This window comes from Leptinotarsa decemlineata, unplaced genomic scaffold (genome assembly GCF_025532065.1).
Source record: "Leptinotarsa decemlineata unplaced genomic scaffold, Ldec_3_MD MMD2_tig00026299_RagTag_RagTag, whole genome shotgun sequence".
Classification (NCBI taxonomy): domain Eukaryota; kingdom Metazoa; phylum Arthropoda; class Insecta; order Coleoptera; family Chrysomelidae; genus Leptinotarsa; species Leptinotarsa decemlineata.
The window spans coordinates 10917074-10940216 of record NW_027412676.1 but is presented as its reverse complement, the minus strand read 5'-3'; the positions used below and the strand labels follow the sequence as shown (position 1 = coordinate 10940216).

The 23143-nt window shown below is 34.8% G+C and overlaps 1 protein-coding gene across 6 annotated transcripts in view; it reads left to right on the top strand.

Moving 5' to 3' along the window:
- Sox15 (Sox box protein 15) overlaps window positions 1–22717 on the top strand; it is a 197573-nt gene extending 174856 nt beyond the window's left edge. For 5 of the 6 annotated variants that reach the window (XM_074180590.1, XM_074180592.1, XM_074180588.1 and 2 more), the window contains one exon: window positions 14837–22717. In XM_074180590.1, coding sequence (XP_074036691.1) covers window positions 14837–16233 — 1397 coding nt within the window. In that variant the 3' untranslated portion in view covers window positions 16234–22717. The remainder of the gene's footprint in view (window positions 1–14836) is intronic. The other variant, XR_012466876.1, reaches the window with a different exon arrangement.
- Window positions 22718–23143: the final 426 nt, after the last annotated feature.

Below are 23143 nucleotides of genomic sequence, written 5' to 3'. Positions count from 1 at the left end.
GTTGAGGTTTGTAAACTGTCCAGAATAAAGTATTTCTTGAATAAGTTAAGGGTTTTCGCCAATTTATTGCTTTCTAATTCTATTTGTTATTTTTTAGATTTCGAATGATATTAGAGTCATATTAGACAAGCAAAGCAGGGTTCTGCAAGCAGCTTCATCGGACCAGAACCTATCATTGGCAACGCTTTTGACTTTGCCAAACAAATATTGAACACCTGGATGGCAAGAAGATTTATGGACTTCTGGTAGAATATTCCAGGATTAGCTCACTCCTGAGCCAATCCTGGAAGGCGTTTATTCACCCTTCGAAGTTTGATACCAAAAAGTTGTTAGTAGGCATGTTCTACGATGTCTAACAGGCCTTCTTACAGGTCAGTGTCTTTTGAATCATCATATGCAGAGACTCGGACTGTCGGAAGACAGTGTGTGTCGCCTCTGTTTGGAAAATGAAGAAACGGCAGAGCACATAATTTGTGCCTGCCCCGCTGGGGACCGAATCAGGTTTTTAGAGTTCGGCAGAGCCGTACTCTTACCATCTGACCTGAAAGAGTACTCATCATACAAACTGATCGGCTTCGTTAAGAAGCTGGGTTTATTTGGTCTAGTGTGAATAGGTGTGAGCCACAATAAAGCCTTGCGGGCTGCGGTGGAGGGTCGAATAGACCCACTCACTTTGGACCTAACCTAACCCAACTATATTAGACAATGGAAGTCCAAACTAGTAAAATTTAATATACAATATAAAATTGATGATAAATTTTTTTCTCCACATATTCAGACATTTCAACCCTGGAGAGGTGAAGTACCGATCTTGGAACTGAATGCGCTAGTTACTCTTAGAGAATCGAAACTAAAATTCCCTCGTCTCCTTCGGAGGTGTCTTGCATTGGAAAAAGTAGGTATTCGTTTGTTAATTGACTCTCGTACACAATGAGTCGCACTTCTTTGTTGTCAGTATCCCGAAGTGACCCACGGTACGACTAGACGCAGTGCATTAGCAGTACTTAAGAGGGCGCACCCAAGAGCCAGGCGGGCCGACACGCGTGTCCGGACACTCCGTGCATCGTAATGAAGAGCGCGGGCGGGTGGCCGCTGAGTCGCGGTACTCCGAATACCAATTACTCGGCTATACTGGCTATACCCCAAAATGATACGCCGTTGGCGAGTGAAGACGAACCTTTTGAAACCGATCAAAGATTTCAGTTCTTTGGATGAACGTCTGCAAATCGGTTATGAAATAGGACAATTCTTAGAGGTTTCAGATGAGATATGGTATAGTCGTGTCAAAAAATTCAGACGGCTTGCGATCGCAATGTGTCACAGAAAAAAGAATAATGTTTTTAAAACTTTTAGACTTGACTCGATTTCTCTACGGAAGTTTCAAGGGCAGCAAGTGCCTAGGCAAATGAGAGAGTGCCAGTTAGTTACCTATTTAGTTCTAGAACACAACTCAATCATAGACAGTACCGCCATCTATTAGCAACAAGCGGAAATACCCTATTATTTTTGTTGAAAACAACAGAATCTTCCACGCGCTTGGAGTTTAGACAATATAAAAGGAGTGCGTTGATGCGACATGAGTCTGTTGAGTCGAGTAATCGAAGCGATACGGTCGGAGAAGAACACACATCGCAAAACACTTATGAATGAACATGTGCAATCAATTACAATGTATGTGATACCTGACACCAATGCACTTGTCAAATACAAGAGAAGTCAGGTAACTGGATCCTCGAGCTCAAAATAATCACCCTCTTTTATAACATTGATATGATTTTCAACCACCGGTATTTATGAAATATCATGAAAATCCTCACACCGATTTGGTTGAGATTTGCTACAGTTATTCAAAATATTTCAGCCCAAACTATATTTTAATTATTAGGTCCAGTGCCGTGTCAGTGGACACCACAGCAATCAATATTGAGAAAAACAAGCACGCCACTGACTTTTTTGTAGTTTTTAATTTTTTTGATAGAGCCACTAAAAATAAAACTTTTTTTTGTCTCTTATATTTTTTTATATCAAGCTTTGTTTTCTAGAAAAAAATCCCTTCTAAAAACTATCCATAGAAATAATAAAAAATTTCGACCTTGAAGTAATTGAGCAAAATGTCCACCTTCTGATGAAATACACGACTGCAATCGATTTGTCATTGATTGTCTGGTACACCTGTAGTATTCCTTATGGCATTGCATTTGTCAATTATTTGATTTCTCAAGTCATTCACATCTAGTATAAAAGTTTTATAAACAGCCTTCAGATGACCCCATAAATAGAAATTTAGAGAATTCATATCAGGACGAGGCGAGCTGGCCAATTTTGAGGTCCTGTACGTCAAATCCAGCGATGTCGGTATGCTGACGAGCAAGAACACTAAAATGAGCTGGAGCCACGTCGTGCATAAACTACATGTTGCCTCTTACAAGTACCGGCACTTCTTCTAACAAAATAGGTAACTGATCTCACAAAAATTCCATGTAGGATTCACCTGTTAATCTTGCTGGTAGAAAAAATGAGCTAATTAGCTAGTCACCAAACATTCCTACCCAAACGTTCGGCGAAAATTGTTGCCGAAAATGACAACTCCATGTTGTCATGTTCATAAGACCTTTTTTTCTTAAAACGACCTAACGAATCACCTTCTGAAGTTCCGTACCTGTATAATTAGTATGAATTTAAAATTATTTGGTATATTTTTTAAGTACTCAGTGGCCAGCACTTCGAACGCTTATGGAAAAATAAATACTTATGAAACAAACAACTTAACATTGATTTGGAGAATTAAATGATATATTATTTCATTTACTTATTAATATTTGATTCATTAGTCCTCTGGGTTGGTCGACTTGACAGTCATTACTTGGAGACCATTGAGATCGATCATTTCTTGATGATCGAATAAAAACCGTGAACTCATGCATCAGCTGTACGTTACTCAGTTGTGCCTAAAAAGTATGTTCCACCAACATGAATTTAGAAGGCATAAACCCATGAATTATTAATAGCCACCACTGTATGCATTGCTCGTCATTGCCCGTCTCTGTCTGGACGGCAGTATTTTGTCAGGGTGCGGCACCGCTCACTCGTTTTTTATATAATCGAAATTCAAATTATTTTTAAAGGACACTTGATGATGTTATAACAACAGTTACATTATTTGTAGCAGTAGTAATGGAGTAATATTGCTGAGGCAGCATTGGACTATTTTTGTTATGATTATACTTTTTAAATTTTAAAGAAAATATTTTTTGATTTTTTTTTTCGAAAAAAAGCGTTTTTGCTTTCTACTTCTCCATCATTGAAAAATACTGTGAAAAAACTTCCAAAGGACGAAAGAAATAAAAGAATTGCGACGAAAACTATTCATAACGATATGTAAATTATGTACATAAGTTTCTTTCAGGTAAAAGTTGATTAAAAAAACAGAATGGGAGAGTGATTCAATGTTCTTGTGAAAGTTCGAAACGGATTTTTCCCAGTTTGTACCCGAAAACAACTATTTTCCATGATCTACATATCTTATTTATAAAGTTCTTATTGAAGTGACTTCATTTCTTCCTTTCTTTAGAAGTTTCCCCTCATATTTTGTTTGATTATAGAGAAGTAGAAAGACAAAAAGCATTTTTTCCAAAAAAATTATACATTTTGTTGTTGAATCGGTTACCCAATTTGAATCAAAGAAGAATTTTAATTGCTTATCAGTTCAGAATTTTAATTCACTATCACAGGTACATATCATTAGTTTGAATATAATTTCTTGTTATTTCTATATAACCAACTTCACTAAGCAGATGTCGAAACATTGACGATGTTGTGATCACATTTGAATAAGAAGTTGATTTTGCAGATAATGTGGGAATAGTACATTATTAATATAAACGAACGAGAAATGTGAGAATGCGAGTGGAATACTATACTTTTTCTATGACTAATAACAGAAATATGTTAAAATAGGATTCATTTACGAAGATGAGCATATTCCAAATGTGAAAAATACCGGTAAATTCCATAACGAAAAGCAACCTGAAAAAACATTTGAAAATATTTCTGTTTTTGTTGTTTCATCCAATTTGGAGTATTTCGAAAATTGAATCGTTGAAAAAAATTTAAAAAATCTATTGTATTCTCTGGAACCACTGGTACTCAAATCCAATATTCTAACAGCTATTCTAACAAGCGATCAAATTGGTGTGTTATGAAACTATATAGGTTTTGAGTTACCCTCATTCCATTGTTATTCTCCTCTTGAAATATTACAAACTTCGAGGCTGTATTTTAAAAACAATCGATTTTATATGCCCCATAAAAAAGGCTAGAGGTGCTAAGTCATGTGACCGTGGTGACCGTTGTATTGCTCCTTTTCAAATAATCCTGCTGCCAGGAAACCTATCACTGTCTAATTGGAAGGAAGTGGTGTAGTGGAGTTCGATCTTGTTGAAAGTGCAGAAGATCGTTTTGCGAAATCAAATTTATTTCAGAAACAAGTTGTTATTGAGGGATCTATCAAGAATATTTGAGTGAAGCTCACCAGTTAGATTTTCTCCAATGAATGGAAGTTCAATAGTTCATTTTGTCTGGATACTGTGTATGACGTTCCCTAAAAAGTCGCCAACTTCCATCACTTCACTAGCCACAATTTTGTTTGTTGACATGCCCATTAAGAGAAAATGTACAATATTCTAGTTTTCATTCATAAAATCTGCCATTGATTCACAAAAATACAGATTAATTCATGATTTAAATGGCTCTTGGGATGTCTTCTATTGAATATTGTTGCTGTTCTTCTTGCACATCTTCGACATTTTCCATAAATGAGAATAATTTCAGTTCACTGTGTAATGTGAACAATATTGTTAATAAATATAGTTTGAAAAACTAAAAAACACGCTTTTAAAGAACATCGAACTAAAACGTTGAAAATGTTTTTTTTAAATAAGATTAAAACAATAACGAACGAAAAATACTAGTATTATTGTGAAAAAAGAGACAGGCGCTTGATATACAAAAAATATGACACAAAGCGCCCACGCTTTTTTCACAATGATACTAGTTTTTTTCGTTCGTTATTGTTTTGAGCTTATTTAAAAAAAAATCCTAACTTGTCAGTTCGATGTTCTTTAAAAGCGTGTTTCTCAGTTTTTTAAACTATATTTATTTTTCATTTTTGAGTTTCGTATGCCATAAAAGCGTGTTTTATTTTATCTAAACTTTGGGATCAATTAGGCGTATATTGTTTAGAAAAATGACCATTGATATTTTCCTAATCCGGAGAGGGAGCCTGAAAATCAGCTACCAAGCCCAAGGCAGCAGGGTTACAAAGGGTTACAAATAAGTCAGCAGGCGCGCGTGTTAATGAAAAAATACTTTTTCCAAATGAAGAAATACATACAAAGTGAGTTCGAATTATATCAAGGAGGTTCCGTACAGCGCCATCTGCCTGAGAATAGATCAAACAATAATGTCGATATATCAAGGAGGTTACGTACAGCGCCATCTGTCCGCGAATAGATCAAGCAATAATGTCGATACTTCTGTCAAATACAGTTTCTGATATGAAATGAAAAGGAGAGTTATAAACAAACATACATGCATACAGATGAAGCTAATATAAAGCGTATAAAATTGATTCAATTGAAGCACAATCTCTTATTCGCGAAACTGATTTTACAATTTTGGCAACCAGAAAAGGTGTCGAGAATGAAAAATAACAAAAAAACTCAAAAATGCCTGGGCCCTTTTTTCTGAAGTATGTAGGTATTCAACTTATGAAATGTGACAAAATAAGCAAAACAAAAACGTTATTCCTCGTCAAGCATTTCGCTAATCATTCGCATCATCAGGACATGACTAGTTTTCTCAATAGGATCAACTCTCTCATAACAGTGACTGGCTAGATCGCCCGACTTCAACCCAATCGACTATCATGTTTGGGTTTATTCCAAGACCACATTTTATAAACTTTCTCATTATTTTATTGAAATTGGTGTTTTTCCTCGAATACGTTTTGCTTTAAGATTATGACCACAAAAAGTTCATGATTATTTCTACAAATAAATACATCCAGACGGCTTTATAACTATTTCAACTTCTACACAACATAATTCTAATCGCAATCCTATATTCTTCAAATCTTGACTGATGAATTGATAAATCAACAGTCAACGTGAAATCCTAAATTATCATATTCACTCCTCGTTGAAATTCATTAGCATATCTAATAGACCCAGAGCAGCCTGGACCGTAATCGAGCATGTGGTCCACAATAAATCATTTCTTCACACCACTTAAGTATAAAATTCAGACTGAGCAGTCCAAGAGGACTCTAAATGTCCACACATTAGCCGGTTGTACAACAAGAGCTCTTTAAAAAACCATTCGTCAATCGTACAGCTTCGAATATAATATTTTCTCATTAACGAGATTCATCAGTTATTTATTACTTTTTATGAGTTTTTATCACTTTTTGTTAGCTGTGAGTGCTGTTGATCCACCTACACGAGTCCTAGCGCGTTTAATGTGAATATATTGGGACAGACTCGTCAGAAATTTATTTAACAGGGGTATTTCTTTTACAGTTGTCATAACTTTTCATTAATATAAATGATAACTATTCGGAAAATTATATGAATCTTTTTTAGAGTTCTAGCAGATTCGATACAGTGTTTTCTCAATAACTAAACAAATAAAATACGACAAGGGTCAAATAACAGGGATAAAAACACTCGATTCCGGAATATTTTTAGTCTTATAAGAAAACACCACTTATCAGAAAAATACCCTCTCAACATATAGTTAACTTTTGTTCAGGTCACTGATAAAATATTAGATTTTTCTCAAATGAGCTGCAGTTGATTTGTTCCTAGTCAGTTATTTCTAATAAAAATATCAAAGTTGCAACCGAAATTGGTTGGAGCCGATGTTTTAACTTTTCAAAAATTCAGTTTTTTCAAACATTTGTAAATTTATCATAAAATGGTTTTGTCATGCTCCGTATCAGTGAAAATATAATGAATTAAAAAGTAATCCTTTATTGTCATATCAGTGGCAGATACATCCAGATATGTGTGAGTGAATTTTTGTTCTAGATACTAGATAGCTCTCACATTGGCCCAAATTTCACGACTTCCTATGGCAATCGATCAATGTTTTTTTTTCTCTATTATTTCAAAACACATGTTAGGTAAGCAAAATAGTCCCGTGGACACATTAGAAAATCAAGTCACCAGTTTGGCTTCCACTACTGCGTGCAACTTAACTTCATCGAGTCGTTCTTCACTGACCTGGTTTAAGTTTTCTTAACTTTTGCGAAAAGATAGTAATAATAACGTTTAGTTGACAAATAAAAGGTCAGCCAAATGTTGGCAATATAGGTACTCACGAGTAGGCAATATACTCCAGAGTATTTTCTGAGCACTGTAAGTAGGAAAATATATCAAATACATGTAAAATGTAACATTAAGATACGTTTATAAAAATATAATCGTATATTTCACAAATAGACGTTTTGTTGAAATAGCAATTTAGAACTCACAGGATAGAAGAATATAGTAACAAAATATCAAAAACAGGCATATTATAGTAGCATATTATAGTATAGTATAGTTTAGTTTAGTACAGTATAGTACAGTATATAAAAATAATGATAACGAATGAAAGTATCAACTAGAAAGTGATGAACAACAATATATATTCAATAACATTGTATATAAATTCATTGAATTATACAGTTATTTTAATTATCTTGTTAAAATATATCACAGCTTATTTAAAAAGTTGAAATGAACGATATATTACAAGGTGGATTTTCCAATGATTTTTTGTTTTGATTACATTTTTCACAGTAGTAATGTTTGCCAAAACATAGTTTTAATATTTTGTGGCAATGAATATATTACAAGGTGGATTTTCCAATGATTTTTTGTATTGATTACATTTTTCACAGTAGTAATGTTTGCCAATACATAGTTTTAATATTTTGTGGCAATGAATATATTACAAGGTGGATTTTCCAATGATTTTTTGTATTGATTACATTTTTCACAGTAGTAATGTTTGCCAATACATAGTTTTAATATTTTGTGGCAATGAATTTTCAATAACTGGTCCTAGATAGCTTAGACTTCTTTATCGTATTGTTTTATTCTTGTGGGGAACATAACATCAGTTATTGGTCCTGGTGTTATATCGACTTGAAGAAATATCAATTGGTGTATATAAACATATAAAGACCTATACTGAAAGAGTATGTTTGTCTCATGTCAAAAAGTTGAAGTTCACTGTACAATTTCTCAGATGAATATGTACAAGGTTTACGCAGAATCACTTTAAAAATCGCTTTAGAAGGTTTTCTAATGGTTGACTATGGGTTTGAAGAATTGCACTCCAAGCAAGTGTCGTGTAGTTCAAATGAGGTAACACTAGACTTCTACATGAAGTTATTTGATTCTTGATTTCAAAAATATCCTTTGTTTTGTAGAAAAGGTGAAGTATGATGAGGTGAAGTAAGATATTCCACGTGAGAATCCCATTTTAGATGCTATCAATTATCAATTATTCCCAGATATTTAAAGCTTCTTATTGAACCGATGTTTGTTACTTTACCATTGTCTTCTATTTGTAGTGAGTTGTTAACTTGCGCTTGTATGAAGAGAATGGTGCAAAACAATGTTTCTACAAAATGTACATTGAGAAAGTGATTTTTCAGCCAAGTGCTAATTTTAACGAAATCTGTTTCAACTTTGATTTTCAAATTTTGACAATTATCACTTTCGTAGTAAACAGTATGACAATTATCACTTTCGTAGTAAACAGTATGATCTGCAAATGTTATTACTTCCCCAGTGGTATTGATTAAAATTAGGTTATTAATGTGTATTATAAAAAGTAATGGGCCTCGTACCGTACCTTGTGGTACACCATAATTTATAGTGCTTGAAAAGCCATTTATATCCACTAATAGCATACGTTGCTGAAGGTAATTTTTAGATAGTTTCAGTTGCAAACCTCTTATGCCAATATCTCTCAAGGATTTGATAAAAAGCGAAATGCACTCGCTGAAACCATACTGATCGTCAGAAAGTACGTTAAATTTTTCATAAGACCAGATTCGCTTTTTGATAGTCTTCTCAAATATTTTTGTAAAATTGGTAATGATAGATTTTGGTGGATAATTATTCGGATTTTTGTAGATGGGTTCAACAAAAGTTATTTTATATTGTAGTGCTATTGTTCCTGTATCGATAATAAGATTAATGAAATGAAATGCACTACCTGTTTCAGGGTTTTTGCTTTTATGCTGACATACCCAGTGGCTTTCTTATTTTTGAAACTTGAAATTGTATCTGATATATCGTTTTTATCAGTGTAAAAAAGATTAAAAAAATTAAAATATTTCTTTCAGAAGAAATGTAACTTGGGTCTCTAATGATTTTTTGAGCCAAATTTAGTCCGGTATTTATAAATGTATCATTAAATTCATTTGGTCGGTCAGTAGCCGGGCGGTTCGACGTGAGTGCTTTGTTCATTCAGTCAATCAGCCGATGGTTCAAGACCCAGGCTGAACGCTGGATTTTCACTTGCTATCGTCCAACCCGTGTTAGGAATCACAGGTTGAAAGGTAAGACCTCATTAGTCCTTAGCTCGCACAATTTTCGACTTCTGAGGGTTGTCGTTCGTAGGTGTGTGATAGCTGGTTAACGGAAAAATATATTCCAAACATATTTTAAACATATATTAGCTTTAATAGACAGGTTTGTTACAATCTCATCTTTCTGATTTTTTATTAGAGTGATATCATTTCTATAATTACAATTATAGTTGTATGTCCAGAAACTGTACTTCTTCTTTTAGGGGCCATTTGAGGGGCCTAGTGGGGCCATTCACAATCGTACACATAACATCGCATATATTTCGGATAGTCAAATGTCAACAAATAAAATTGATTCACGTTAATCCTACACTAAACCGGTGGAATTATGATTCTAGCAATGAGAAAGCGGGTTGGCACTCAATGATTCTATAATCAGTTTATGCTCAAGCTTTACTATATATTGTTTACAGAAATAAAAAATCTATTCACTATTATAAATGATCACTATCCAAAAATATTTTGATGAATTCAGAGACGTACGAATTTTATAACCTCACCGACAAACCAACGCAGAATCAGGAGTGTGAAGTAGAAATAAATCCAAAAAAATAGTAAAACCATATTCAATTAAAACCGTTTCTTTAAAACAAGATATTTTTAGCAGTGCTGGACTGTTAAAAGTATTTCACCCGGTGTACGCAGGAAGACAAATCTTTTTTTTTAATGTTCGTAGTCTCTTCATCTATCATAATTCATGTCTCTCTCCCTTTTTCCTATTACTGATTGTTAACGAAAATCTATATAATTTCATCTGAACGAACTGTCTCACTTTACTTAAGTTCATAAATCTAATCGATACCATTGATTTTACAGTAGCCGGTGAGCAAGAACATCAAGAACATAATTTCCGATATACAACCCAAAAGTATTATATTTCCAAATATAAATATCCTGTGGAGACGTTTTAAACTTAGGTTATGGTTTAACCTTCACCAGAGACGTGCATCATTGACTATGTTCAGTGAAAAGGAAAATCCTAAAAATCTTATTTTACAATAACTTCATTTAAGGACGCTTTGACACTTCTCAATATTGCAATATTGCATTGTGATTTTACATTATCGATTTTAATGACCAAATTTTCCGAAAGTAAACGAGTACGAATGCATGTTTATATTGAAGATGATATCGTTTTTGAAAAGTTATATTCTAATTGCTTGTTCTTCGTATACCATTAACGGAAGAAACATTTTCATAACCTACTCAAATTAAAGTTCAGTATCATTAAAATTTTCAATTATAATTCGAATATAGAGTGGTATTTGCAAGGTAAATCCATGATTTAAAATTGATGCGATTTCTCAATCAAGCTCATTGAATAGACTGCTAGTGACATTCATACAGAATAGTAACTAAGAACTCAAAATAATTCCAGTGTAAAATGATGCTCAAAGTTGAGTTCTTCAAAATCGATCAATAATTCACTTGGGAGTAATCATTTGCTGTTTCTGGGTTTCCTATACGTGGTCTGTATGTTTTAGACCTCACGTTTCGTCCAAATTGCGGCAGTCATCATAAAAGATGATGCGGCAATATTTATCATTATTCTTTGGATTCAAGCACTATGAATAATTCAGAGTTTTTTGTTGATCACGTCAGATAGATTATATTTCTATAAGTAAAAATTATATTTGCAGTCATTCTCGAATAGAATCTCATCGGATGATGAGATTGGATTTGAATTTCAGATAATATTCTAAATAAATGTATTTCTTCTCACATATTTCATCTTAAAATACTGAATCTCCTAGCCAAACCACCACAGATCAAAATCAGATATAATTGTCAAACATTTAAAGCATCAATATAATGCAAAATGTCTCCAAAATTAGAATAATTCAGTAGTCACCTGGTTTTCGTGTATTCATTTTCTAAGAGGTACTCATTTTTGTGAACAACTTTTATTGTAATCTTTACAAATCATGGAATATTCGATTGATGATTATAATAGAATCACCTCCCGTATACTTTGTAGCGTTTACTGGAGCAGACCTCATCACAAATACATACTCAGGGGTGTTCTTAGAACAAAATATGTTCAAACTTCACATTTGTGATCCGGCTTAATACCACTACCGTGAGGCGGGTTGGCTGTCATTGTTCATCTTTCACTATCTGAACCACTGTGTGTGCTTTTTTCGGCAAGTGCTTTGGCGTAGGATGTGGGGGTTCAGCAAACCGGCCATCGGATGCCTGCTTTCACGTAGCCCCGCTGGATACGGGAATGACAGAATCTCTTGTTGTTCTGTTATTCCCTAACTGAATTTCATCTCAACAATGGCTCAATCCTAAGATGTGTGTATCCGTACTGAGAGGATGAATAACACTGAGCCTATCGGATGTCTCTACGGAACCTTCGAGATACCGGGCGCCCTCTCGTCGTAGCATCGCCTTGTCACGGTAATGCGGGGCTCTGCCACGATTGACCTTCTTTCCCTAGCTACTCGTGGGACTTTCATGGACAGAGTAAACTCAAAAATTATTTCTGACGCTGAATCTACAGCTGATCTCCCTGTTAATTTAGATCAGGAGCGAGTCTACAGAGGAGATGAATGTGGAGCTTACGACTCCAACTGACCTCCCTGTAAATTTAGGTCAGGAGCGAGAGCTTCTCAACTCTCCAACTCCTGCTTCATTAACTGAACCTAAAAAAAGGTTTGGTGGTGCAGCCAGGAAACGACCGAGTCGTCTCCTCAAGAGCGGGGTACTTTATGAAACCGCCTTGCACCAAATTCTTGAGCGGCGTACGCGGAATCTGTCTCTGGTGGAGGAACAAACCCCCCATGAGCAGGTTAGCAAACGTTTGCGCTCGAATGATGATTCGCCAAAACCAGAGGCGAAAAAGCCCTGCACGGTTGAATCTAAGGCATCGTCAGGTGTAGCTGACGTGCAAAAACCCTCATATGGGAAGGTTGTTGCGGGTATCAAGGTGGGAATCTTGCCCCTTGACTATCCGAACACCTCATTAACGACGAAACAGCAGAGCACATACTTTGTGCCCGCCCCGCTGAGGACCGAATCAGGTTTTTAGAGTTCGGCAGAGCCGTACTCTTACCATCTGACCTGATAGACTACTCACCATACAAACTAATCGGCTTCGTTAAGAAGCTGGGTTTATTTGGTTGAGCGTGAATAGGTGTGAGTGCGGTGGAGGGTCGAATAGACGCACTCACTTTGGACCTAACCTAACCCAACCATTGCCGTGGCCTAGGGTAGGTCGAAAAAGCACTGTCTAGCTAATGCTAATGGATACAACTACCTTCTTGACAAATATTATTTATTTTAACACATGTATTTATTTCATGTTCTCCAAAATAATAACAAATGACTATTGAATAATTATTCTGAATATAATTTTTTGTCGTTAGTATCATTAACTGTTTTTTTAAACGAAATATAATCTGACTCTACGCCAATGTTGCGAACCATAAACTCATTCTTTAATTTTGGTGTGATGTCCTACGATCAAGCTACCTAACTATCAGGATGTCCTGTGGTGCAAGCAGTATTAAATGGACCTCCTATAGACAATGAGCATCAATCATTGGACCAATGGAGAAATTCCGACTCAGTTTATTACTTACGTGGTTGAAAAATGACTGGACCTTTCTAAGGGTCCCATTTTTCTATTTTTTTTAATTTTTTTTTTCGATTTTATCAAATGACTATATTTCATTTTCAACAAATGAAATTTGTGAGTATTTAACTTTTTTTGCAATACAAAACATTGAGTCGTCAAAATATAAGAAATATTTTAAATGTAGCAATGAAATGATAATTGCGAACAAAGTTATATTACGGAACAAGTTTATAATAACTTTACAAGAAATCATAATGAATTGAATTCAAAATTGACATAGAGCTGGTGGAAACAACTAATTCAAAAAAGCACACAATAAAAAAAATATTTGAGGACAAACACTAAAAAGAGAAAATGAAGGAGCACGGACAAAAAATGTAAAAGAGAAAGGCATAACAGGAAAACGGCGCAACAAAGATCTCACAGTCCAGAAAGGAGGCAAGAAAATAATAAACATCCGCGAGAAGGAAAGTCCACGAGTTGAACAAGTGACTGGAGCAGTAAGAGCCTACAAAGAGAAAGGAGGGAAAACAAGAATGGAGAACGAATGAGAACATGGTGGAATTACTAAAACATTTTTTGCAACAACAGGCTCAGAGAGAGCACGACCAAGAGAATCGACTAAGAGAAATCGCATGAGCATGTTCAACATGATCAACGAATGAGCCATCAAAGAGGCGAAAAAGAAAAAGTGTACAAGAAATTGGACGAACAGTGGAACAAATTGAAAGACGAATTTGAGAATTCTCACATGGCCAGTCAAGCGAGACCCCTTGAACAGAGTCCTGCCCATATAGCATCGACAATTTGAGGCAACAGCACTCTGAGATCAGGCGATGGAAATGCAGCATAACATTTTGGAATGCAGCCAAAACGACTATTGAATAATTGTGAAAGTTATTGAACTGTGATAAGGACAACTGAACTTGAAGAAAGTACACCAATGACGACTTACAATGAAAAATTAATTGTATGAAGTATGATTAAACTTGACGTATTTTATTGAATCATTTTCAGACCAATAAAGAATGAAATTCACAAGAAATGGATTTAGATATTTTTATTTACCATTTTTTTGTATATTCTTGAGTAATCTCAACCAGAAAAATTCTGTGACTGATCATTTTTCTCACTTTAGAACCTCTTTTCGACTATAATCCCTATTGTAGACTTATATCATTGATAATTCAATCACATTCGTAAAATGAAAGTGACGAAATGAGAAAATGAATTATGTACAGTGTATTCAATGGTATTTTCTGAGTTTTGAAGTCGATATTGGTATAGGTAATGAATGCATTATCAGTGCATTAAAAGATTTTCCGAAATGTGTGGGACAATTTGTGTGTTATTTTTGTTCAATTATTCAGCAAATTTCTGCTACCAACCTACTAGATCATTTCGTAACCTATAATTGTCATATTTTAAAAATTATATCAGTATGTTTAGTCAACAGTTATAAAACTGTCAGTGTTTATATTTTCTTTCGTACCCTGTATACATTTTTCACTTCTCAATCAGAAAACTGTCTCAGAAAACAGTCTGTAATTTGTATAGACCTTGATACTTGAAAGCAATTATTAACATCTGGTATTTTGTTACAGGTAAAAAATGGCGATCTTTGACTCCCCAAGACAGACGACCGTACGTCGAGGAAGCTGAACGTCTCCGCGTCATCCACATGACTGAACACCCCAACTACAAATACCGTCCTCGACGAAGGAAGCATAACAAACAACGAGCGGCATCCGGTCCCGTTCCGCGGGTGGGAACTTCTTTGCCCAGTCCAAGTCTACCCAACATGTCACCCAGATACTCTGGATACATACCCAACGCGAGTTTGTCTCCGACAATTCAACAACAGGGGAGTTTCAACGGAATGGAATTTTCCAGCCCAGGAGGTAGCGTTGATTACCCCACGGAAAAAAGATTCAGTCCTGACAGTTACAAATTCAGTAATCAATACGGTTACGTGGGATACTCAAACTATGCGCAGAAAAGTCCCTACTCGATTCAGAGCCCAGAACCGTCACCAACACACAGCCCTGAGCCCAAAAGTCAAAATCCCCCTGGTAGCCCCATCGAAGATAAGTGCAGAACTGGCGAGAAGACGCCGGAGCTACCTCCTTTGGAGGCAGAGAAGGAGCAGTACCAGCAGTATAAAGAAGAGCAGAGGATATCGAATATACAAACCAGCACTAGTATGAGCCCTGCCCATCAAAGTTATAACAGCAGAGTGCAGAACTACAGACAACTCAATGTTAGTTACACGAATACCCAACCCATTACTTCTGTTCCCATGGCAAATGGCATGTACATAATGTGCGCGAATAAGAGTAGCGTGGAACAAGGACAGGTAGTTACTGGAACATTCTATCCACCTGTGGCTACTTCGCAAGATCAACAGATGCTCGGTAACACCCACAACCTGAACACTGTGGCCAACATGCCCAACAGCATGCCATACTACAGTAACCCCATTTCTTCATACTACGCGAAAGAATATACCTATGAAAATCACGACACAACTAAAGAAAACTTTCTTAACTACCAACAAATGAAAATGCTGGAGAAACCGGACTACCTTAACGTCTACAAACAGCACTCCAGTATGGAAGAAGCTTACGAATACACACAGGAGGGTAATCAGTTGGTTCATTCCTACCTCCCGAACCCCAGTGAAGAACGTAGTGATGTGGACAGTGATGACGTCGACACTAGAGAGTTCGATAAGTATCTGAAATTCAGCACCTCTGAGGCTCACGCTGCTATCGATTCCAACCATAACTACCATAGGAACGATGCTGTGAATTCGAATGTGACGTACAATTTCCAAGCTCAGCATACATCTGTGATCCTGCCTAACACTAGTGTGAAGCCAGAGCCTTTTCTTGGACACTGCCCGGAAGTTTACGATTTGGCTACGAACGGTGTTCCAAAAAACGAGGATGAATTTAGCGAGATTTTAGCTGGTGTACGAAAGACCTGCTTCAGTACGTGATGACTGACTTACTTATGTGGTGACGTTCGAATGTGCAATAAACGAATTGAGTGGGACATGATAGTTTTGGTTTTGCTAGCTTGGTTGTTGAACATCAACTGATAACTAATAAATAAGGCATATATACCCACATGATGAAATTTAATGAGAATCTTTTTGTATTGTGATCTATCGTGTACTCCAACTGAATACTGCCATTTCATCTGGTAACTGTTTGTCACTATCCTAGAAATTGAATGTGTATGTGTAGAGAGTGTTGATGAGTTATTCGTTCTTGGTCAATTACAAACACACTGATGATAATAGTCAAAACGTCTCAATTGGAAGTAGCAAATATTGAATATACTGAAGACAGTATACACGGAAAATACTGAACACAAAAAATGTTGCAAGAGACAAATCGTTTTCTATTATATGACTTTAATATTCACTCATTATCATTGAAAGAATAAAAAGATTTAATTCAATCATCATCACCATCACTATATGCTAATAATTACAGTTGGGTCACGAAAAAATACACATACGTCATCTATATTTCCACATCCAATATGAGTCGACAAACTACTTTGCTACACCAAACAACCTAACCGTTCAGTGGATAATTTTATAAGTTCGCTGATATTGAAATCCCAATGATACGATTTTGGGCTAATTTCATGAAAATCGTCAGCACTTTATTAATAATTCTGTACGAACAAATTTCCAATTTCGACGACTGATATTAGAACTGTTTGTTTTAAATGTGATACTATGTGTATAAAAAAATGGAAAACGTAGACAATTGAAAATAAATCGATAGTTCCTAATATGTCATCGCCTTATCTCAAAAACTATCATACAAACAAGAACTTCTGCTGATTAAATGCAAAGGTTTACTGTTTTTTCTTCATGTTTCACTTTTATGAGAAAGCGATGCTATATGATACTTTGATTTGTCATATATTTTAGTGTGTATTCTTTCGTCGATCAAACTGTAGTTATCTTGAACATATGAAGTTTGTTAATTGGGAACGTCTCCCATTTTCGAAATATCAAATTGTTATCATATTGTGTTATCATAGTTATGTGATTAAGGGTGATTTCTTAATAGGCGCGACTACTGGAGAGTATTTTCGTATTTGCACAACAAATTCATACACAGGATGTTATTTTGTAGGCTTCCAACTCACAGGAAATAACATTTTTTGCAACCATGATTCCACCAACCTGAATCTTAGACGAGATCCAGCTTTGATTTTCGAATAAAGTTATTTATGGGAAAAAATTGCAATTTGCAAGAATAAATTGCAAAAATAAAATATATAATCTAATTACTCGTGATCCTATGAATTCGATTAAAGTATAATGAACACTTTCTAGATACTACTGCGGTTCTTCAATGTACACGGTGGCCCCATCGAAAACGTACCTCAAGGCACAGGTAATTGTCAGAGAAATATATTTTCGCGAAACTTCGAATACATGTCAAGTTTGTTTGTAAGAGGTACAAGTTTCGATCTGAAAACCGTCGCAACACCTTCAACCTTATAAGCAGAAGCGGCATTTTTTCAATGAGAATATGAATATGAAATAGAATATAAAGGTCGATTCATTAAGCTCATTGAAAAGGAATTTCAAGTCTCCCGACTTCTGCTTTGTTTTCGAAAATCGGTTTACTTGTTTGAAAAATGTGTAGCTTTGGGATGTCAGCAATACTTTATTTGAAAAAGCAAAAATAAAATCAATTTCATTTAAAATATATATTTATATTTCATATAAAATATAGCACTAGCGCATCATTTCGCAGCATAAATTAATCATTCTTCACAGTCAGGAGTGATATTTGTATACTTTTTCATGTGTCCTCATAGAGAAAAATCAGGAACTCAAATCGGGTTACTCAATTGCACCCCTTCGGCCTATCCAGGGACCTTGCAATGAATGCAAGATAATTTCCTATGATATTAGTAAGAGCTTAGTCGATAGAATTTTGAAGTACATCTACGTGAATGTAATGTTTTAAATAGACTCAGAAGAGAATTCACGAAAATAACACATTTGTTCAACTTTTGAGGGTTTTGTATGTGTGCCACGTGAAACTCCGCTATTGGCGATTGACACGGTGATTAACACGAAAGGAACTTGTATTTTTTTAATATTCGCCAAGCGCTTGCACGGCTCACGCTTGTCACAGTAACCATTTTTTATAAACGTATTTTTCATTACAATTTGACCCAATACTGATTCCTCTACTAAGAAGTATCTGTCAGGATGCCTCTGGTTGAATATCAACCCGATTCCTGTATTAATTACCTTCCAAAGCATTTCAGTCAATTTCACCCTATCCGGAATTGAGTACCCCATAAGTACACCACTAGACAGATCATGCCAATATTTTCGGAAGTGAAAACCCGTTATTCACTGAATGGATTTCTATTTTGAAACAATTTGATAATTTTTTTTTTTAAAACGTATTGTTGTCATTTCAAAACACCATAAAGCGTGGACCTGGTTAGGGTGCAATTGAGTGGCCTCCTTAGTAACTCGACTTGAGTCCCTTAGATTTGTTGGCAAGGACAGATGAAACACAAAGCGTATCGCATTCCACCCGACTCATTGGAAGGCCTGTGAGGATGAAACAACAATATATGTCACAAACTGACACCGATAGTGCTCCAAAATGTACAACGGTCTGTTGATAACATGTATCATTGTTTGGAGGTTGGCAAGCAACATTCCTACGGCCAGTTTTTTAATAGAAAACATTAGATTTTTGCAGTTTCTTTAGCAGTTATACCTTGCGATAGTTTTCGATTGGCCACCCTGTACATTTATCCGTTTTACCGTGGAAGCATTTTGTTTCTTTCCCAAACTGTCCAGAGTAAATTATATACGATCCTCTTTAAAGTACATAAAAATTCTAAAATAACTCATATACTTTCAGTGATATAGGTACTAGATATACACTGTGTCCGTAAAGTATGGAACAAATTCATTTTTAGCTAAACAGGTCATTTTAAGAAATAATCCGTATTTTAAAATAATAATCTAATATACAGGGTGAATTACGTTCGAGTAATGACGTCTCCGTCATTTCTTTTAAATGGAACACCCCCATTTTGTCTCAATTTTCGGATTACTCTAGCTGAGCTGATTCCAAAAATGTATCACATGTTGATTCCAATTGGTACAGGGTGGACAAAAATACAGTAGTTGTGTGTGTGCTAATAAAGTAACGCGTAACATTCTTTATTAGGTAAATTAACAATATTATCAAAATTACTTATTGTCTAGCGGACAGAATATGCTGGAATACATGACTTCATATTAAATGTTCGAACTGCAGCCCTTGCTGTATTTGACAGTAACCCAAACGGTGTACAAATTCTTGTTGAACCTTGTGTATGGTTTCTTGCGTAATATTGTTTATTTCTGTTCGAATTTTCACTTGTACATCTTCAATATTTGCTGGTTTCATTTTATAAATAACATTCTTCAAATGGCCCCACAGAAAATAATCCAAAGGATTTAAATCTGGTGACCTCGCTGGCCTTTCAGTGGGTCCACGTCTACCAATCCACCTGTTCGGAAAAATTTCATCTACGTACCTTCTAACATCTACAGCATAATGTGGAGGTGCACCATCCTGTTGAAACCATAAACTTTCATCAAAACCTCCAGGATTACGTCTGCTGGGAAATAAATTACGTAAAGTAGGTACGAGATACCCCCTTAAAAACTCAAGGTACTTTGCCCCGTTTAAATTACCTTCGATAAAGTAGGGTCCAATGATTCGATTTCGTACAATTCCAGCCCATACATTTACCTTTTGAGGGTATTGTGTATGATGCTCACGCATCCAGTGGGGGTTTTCTTTTGCCCAGTATCTACAATTCTGACGGTTAACCTCACCATTTAACGTGAAAGTGGACTCATCAGAAAATATAATGTTTTGTATCAAGAGAGGGTCTCGGTGACATTTATCCATCATTTCTTCGCAAAATTGGAGTCGTCTATCGGGATCATCTTCGTTTAATTCTTGCACAAGTTTGATTTTATAAGGATGCCATTTTTCAAGCTTCAATAGTTTGTGTACCGTTGTTTTGCCAACACCGATTTCGCGACTAACTTTACGAACAGAAGTGTGCGCATCTTCTTCAAAACTCAGTAAAACATCTAATGCTGTATCAGCATTTGCAGGGGGACGACCTGATTTGCGTACATTTGCAACCGTACCAGTTTCTCGAAATTTCGTTTCCAGCTTACTGACTGTTGAACGCGTTATAGGTCTTTCTGGATATTTATCATTAAACAAATTGCACACTTCCATCTGAGTTCGCGATCTGTCTCTATACCCAATCATCATAAGTATTTCAATTCTTTGTTTTACACTTAACTCCATTTCTACTTCCAATTAAATCTAAGCAATCATTCGAATATTCACGAATACCAAAAATATTGTAGTACTAAACTGTCACTGAACATCAATAAATTACTAAACAAATAATTATATTTCACAAAAAACTAGACGACTATGTTTTTTATAAATGTAGATAAGAAATAATTTCTTTCATATTCTGTCTGCTAGACCACAAGTACCAAACATGTTTGGAAACAGCTCATTTTTATTACTCTAAACATGTGGTAAACTACGGGGTGTAACATTTAAACCAATTGCCGCTAGACAATAAGTATTTTTGATAATATTGTTAATTTACCTAATAAAGAATGTTACGCGTTACTTTATTAGCACACACACAACTACTGTATTTTTGTCCACCCTGTACCAATTGGAATCAACATGTGATACATTTTTGGAGTCAGCTCAGCTAGAGTAATCCGAAAATTGAGACAAAATGGGGGTGTTCCATTTAAAAACAATGACGGTGACGTCATTACTCGAACGTAATTCACCCTGTATATTAGATTATTATTTTAAAATATGGTAAATTAACATCAAAAATCGACGTGTTTCAGGATTATTTCTTAAAATGACCTGTTTAGCTAAGAATGAATTTGTTCCATACTTTACGGACACAGTGTATATATATTGTAAAAATAATGATAATAATAATGCACATATTTCAGTAAATTCAGAAAACACTGGTTCATATATAAATATATATCCAACTTTACTAGAACAAATCAAGTTTTATCTTGATAATAGTTTCCCTTCAAAAACACCAAACAGGTAAGTAGTAGATTCAGGTAAGTAGAAGAAGTAAGGGAAATGTTATCAACTGTGATGAATATTTACTTCAAATATCTACCTCGGCTTTATAAAATTATATATTTTCAGAACTGAAAAAACCGTGCTACCTTATTATAACACTTTATTTGCAATTCGATTATGATATATTTGAGTACGACGTCAAAACAACACCTTGAGACCAAAAAAGTTCGTTTTTAATTCCAAATCATACATAATCGCTTATCAGTCTAGTTAAATTCGGATGACAGATTTGCTACTTTGGGTATCAGGTAGCTAGGGAATTTTGAAACATAAAATCAAATAAAATTTTTCAGTGGTACTTTTATCAGTACTATTTGAACGAATTATATTCATTTCGAATGATCACTTTATCATTTCATAATTTCATGCTGGAAAATTCCACAAACACATGCGCATATTCGCATACACAAAAAGGCTATTGAAAAACTTACCTCGCAAGAAAATTTTTGTGTACATGTAGATAGTATGGGTACGGTAATATATTGTTATTTTCTTGAAAATATAAATGTAATGACAACATTTTCGTATGTCTTGATTTCAAGACATAAAAATGGCATTCATCCAAAAAACGAGTCAGATTAATATGTATTTTGAATGACGTTAAAAAATCTTTCACAGATTTTTTTCAACAGATAATTTCGTTATTGAAATCTCAGTGTACTTCATATGTGATTCGAAAGTTTTCAATAAATCTTGTAAAGTACCCAACTATTCATTCAACCACCGTGATTTTTTCAAATGATCTTCTACTAATAATCGTATCTCATTTTATGTTAGATAACAAAAAAGGTTCAAAACCAAAACAGATTCATTCAGTATCTAAACCTTTTAGAGGGCCAATTGTTGACAAATGTGTGATATTTCTGAAAACATTTCTGTACGTTTCATATATTATACCTAAATAATCATTTTTATGAATATCAACATTCTCCTCCATTTCTAAATAAAAGTTTATAGTTTCTATATTTCATAAGCTGTTTTGACTATTTACCTAATGAAGTGTGTTAAAAGACTGCCTATCTTGATTACGGACAATAAATTGTCTTCCTGAATATAGGAAATTCAGAATATTGTAAACTATGTCTATAGTTAAAGAAATAACATATTGTACATATAGTTTTTTATTTTTTTGAAAGAGATTTCAACGTGAACAACCAAAGCATGTATACTCTGTATTATATAATTTAAATTATAGTTGGTTATGAAACTGTACATATTTACTTATTTGTATATTTCATCATGGGAAAATATATTATTATACAATTTGAATAGATTTATTTTATTCAACAACTTTCAATTCCCATTGAATTTTATAACGTTCCAAGTTTTGTTGAATTGTAAAAACATATTTTTTCATAAAAATTCAGGTATTTTCAATCCAATGATGTTGAAGAATATGAAAATACATAGTTGTATTCTTTCTGCATTCAAACTTTTTCTTCTGAAGAATTGGGTGAAATCCAACATAAACACCTCCCACATTTTTTTGCATGAAGATGGAAAAGTAGAAAGCCAAAACTTTTTTTTTAACTGTTATAGTACCTAATAATCATATCCCTTATGAACTCAATTTAGTTAGTGAAATACTCGTCGAAAATTGTGTTTCAAAACTGCTGTGAAGGAGCAGTATTTGTGGCAAATTCATTCAACATTTCACTACTTGAATTTAAGGAGTTATATTTTTAGGAGTGATTA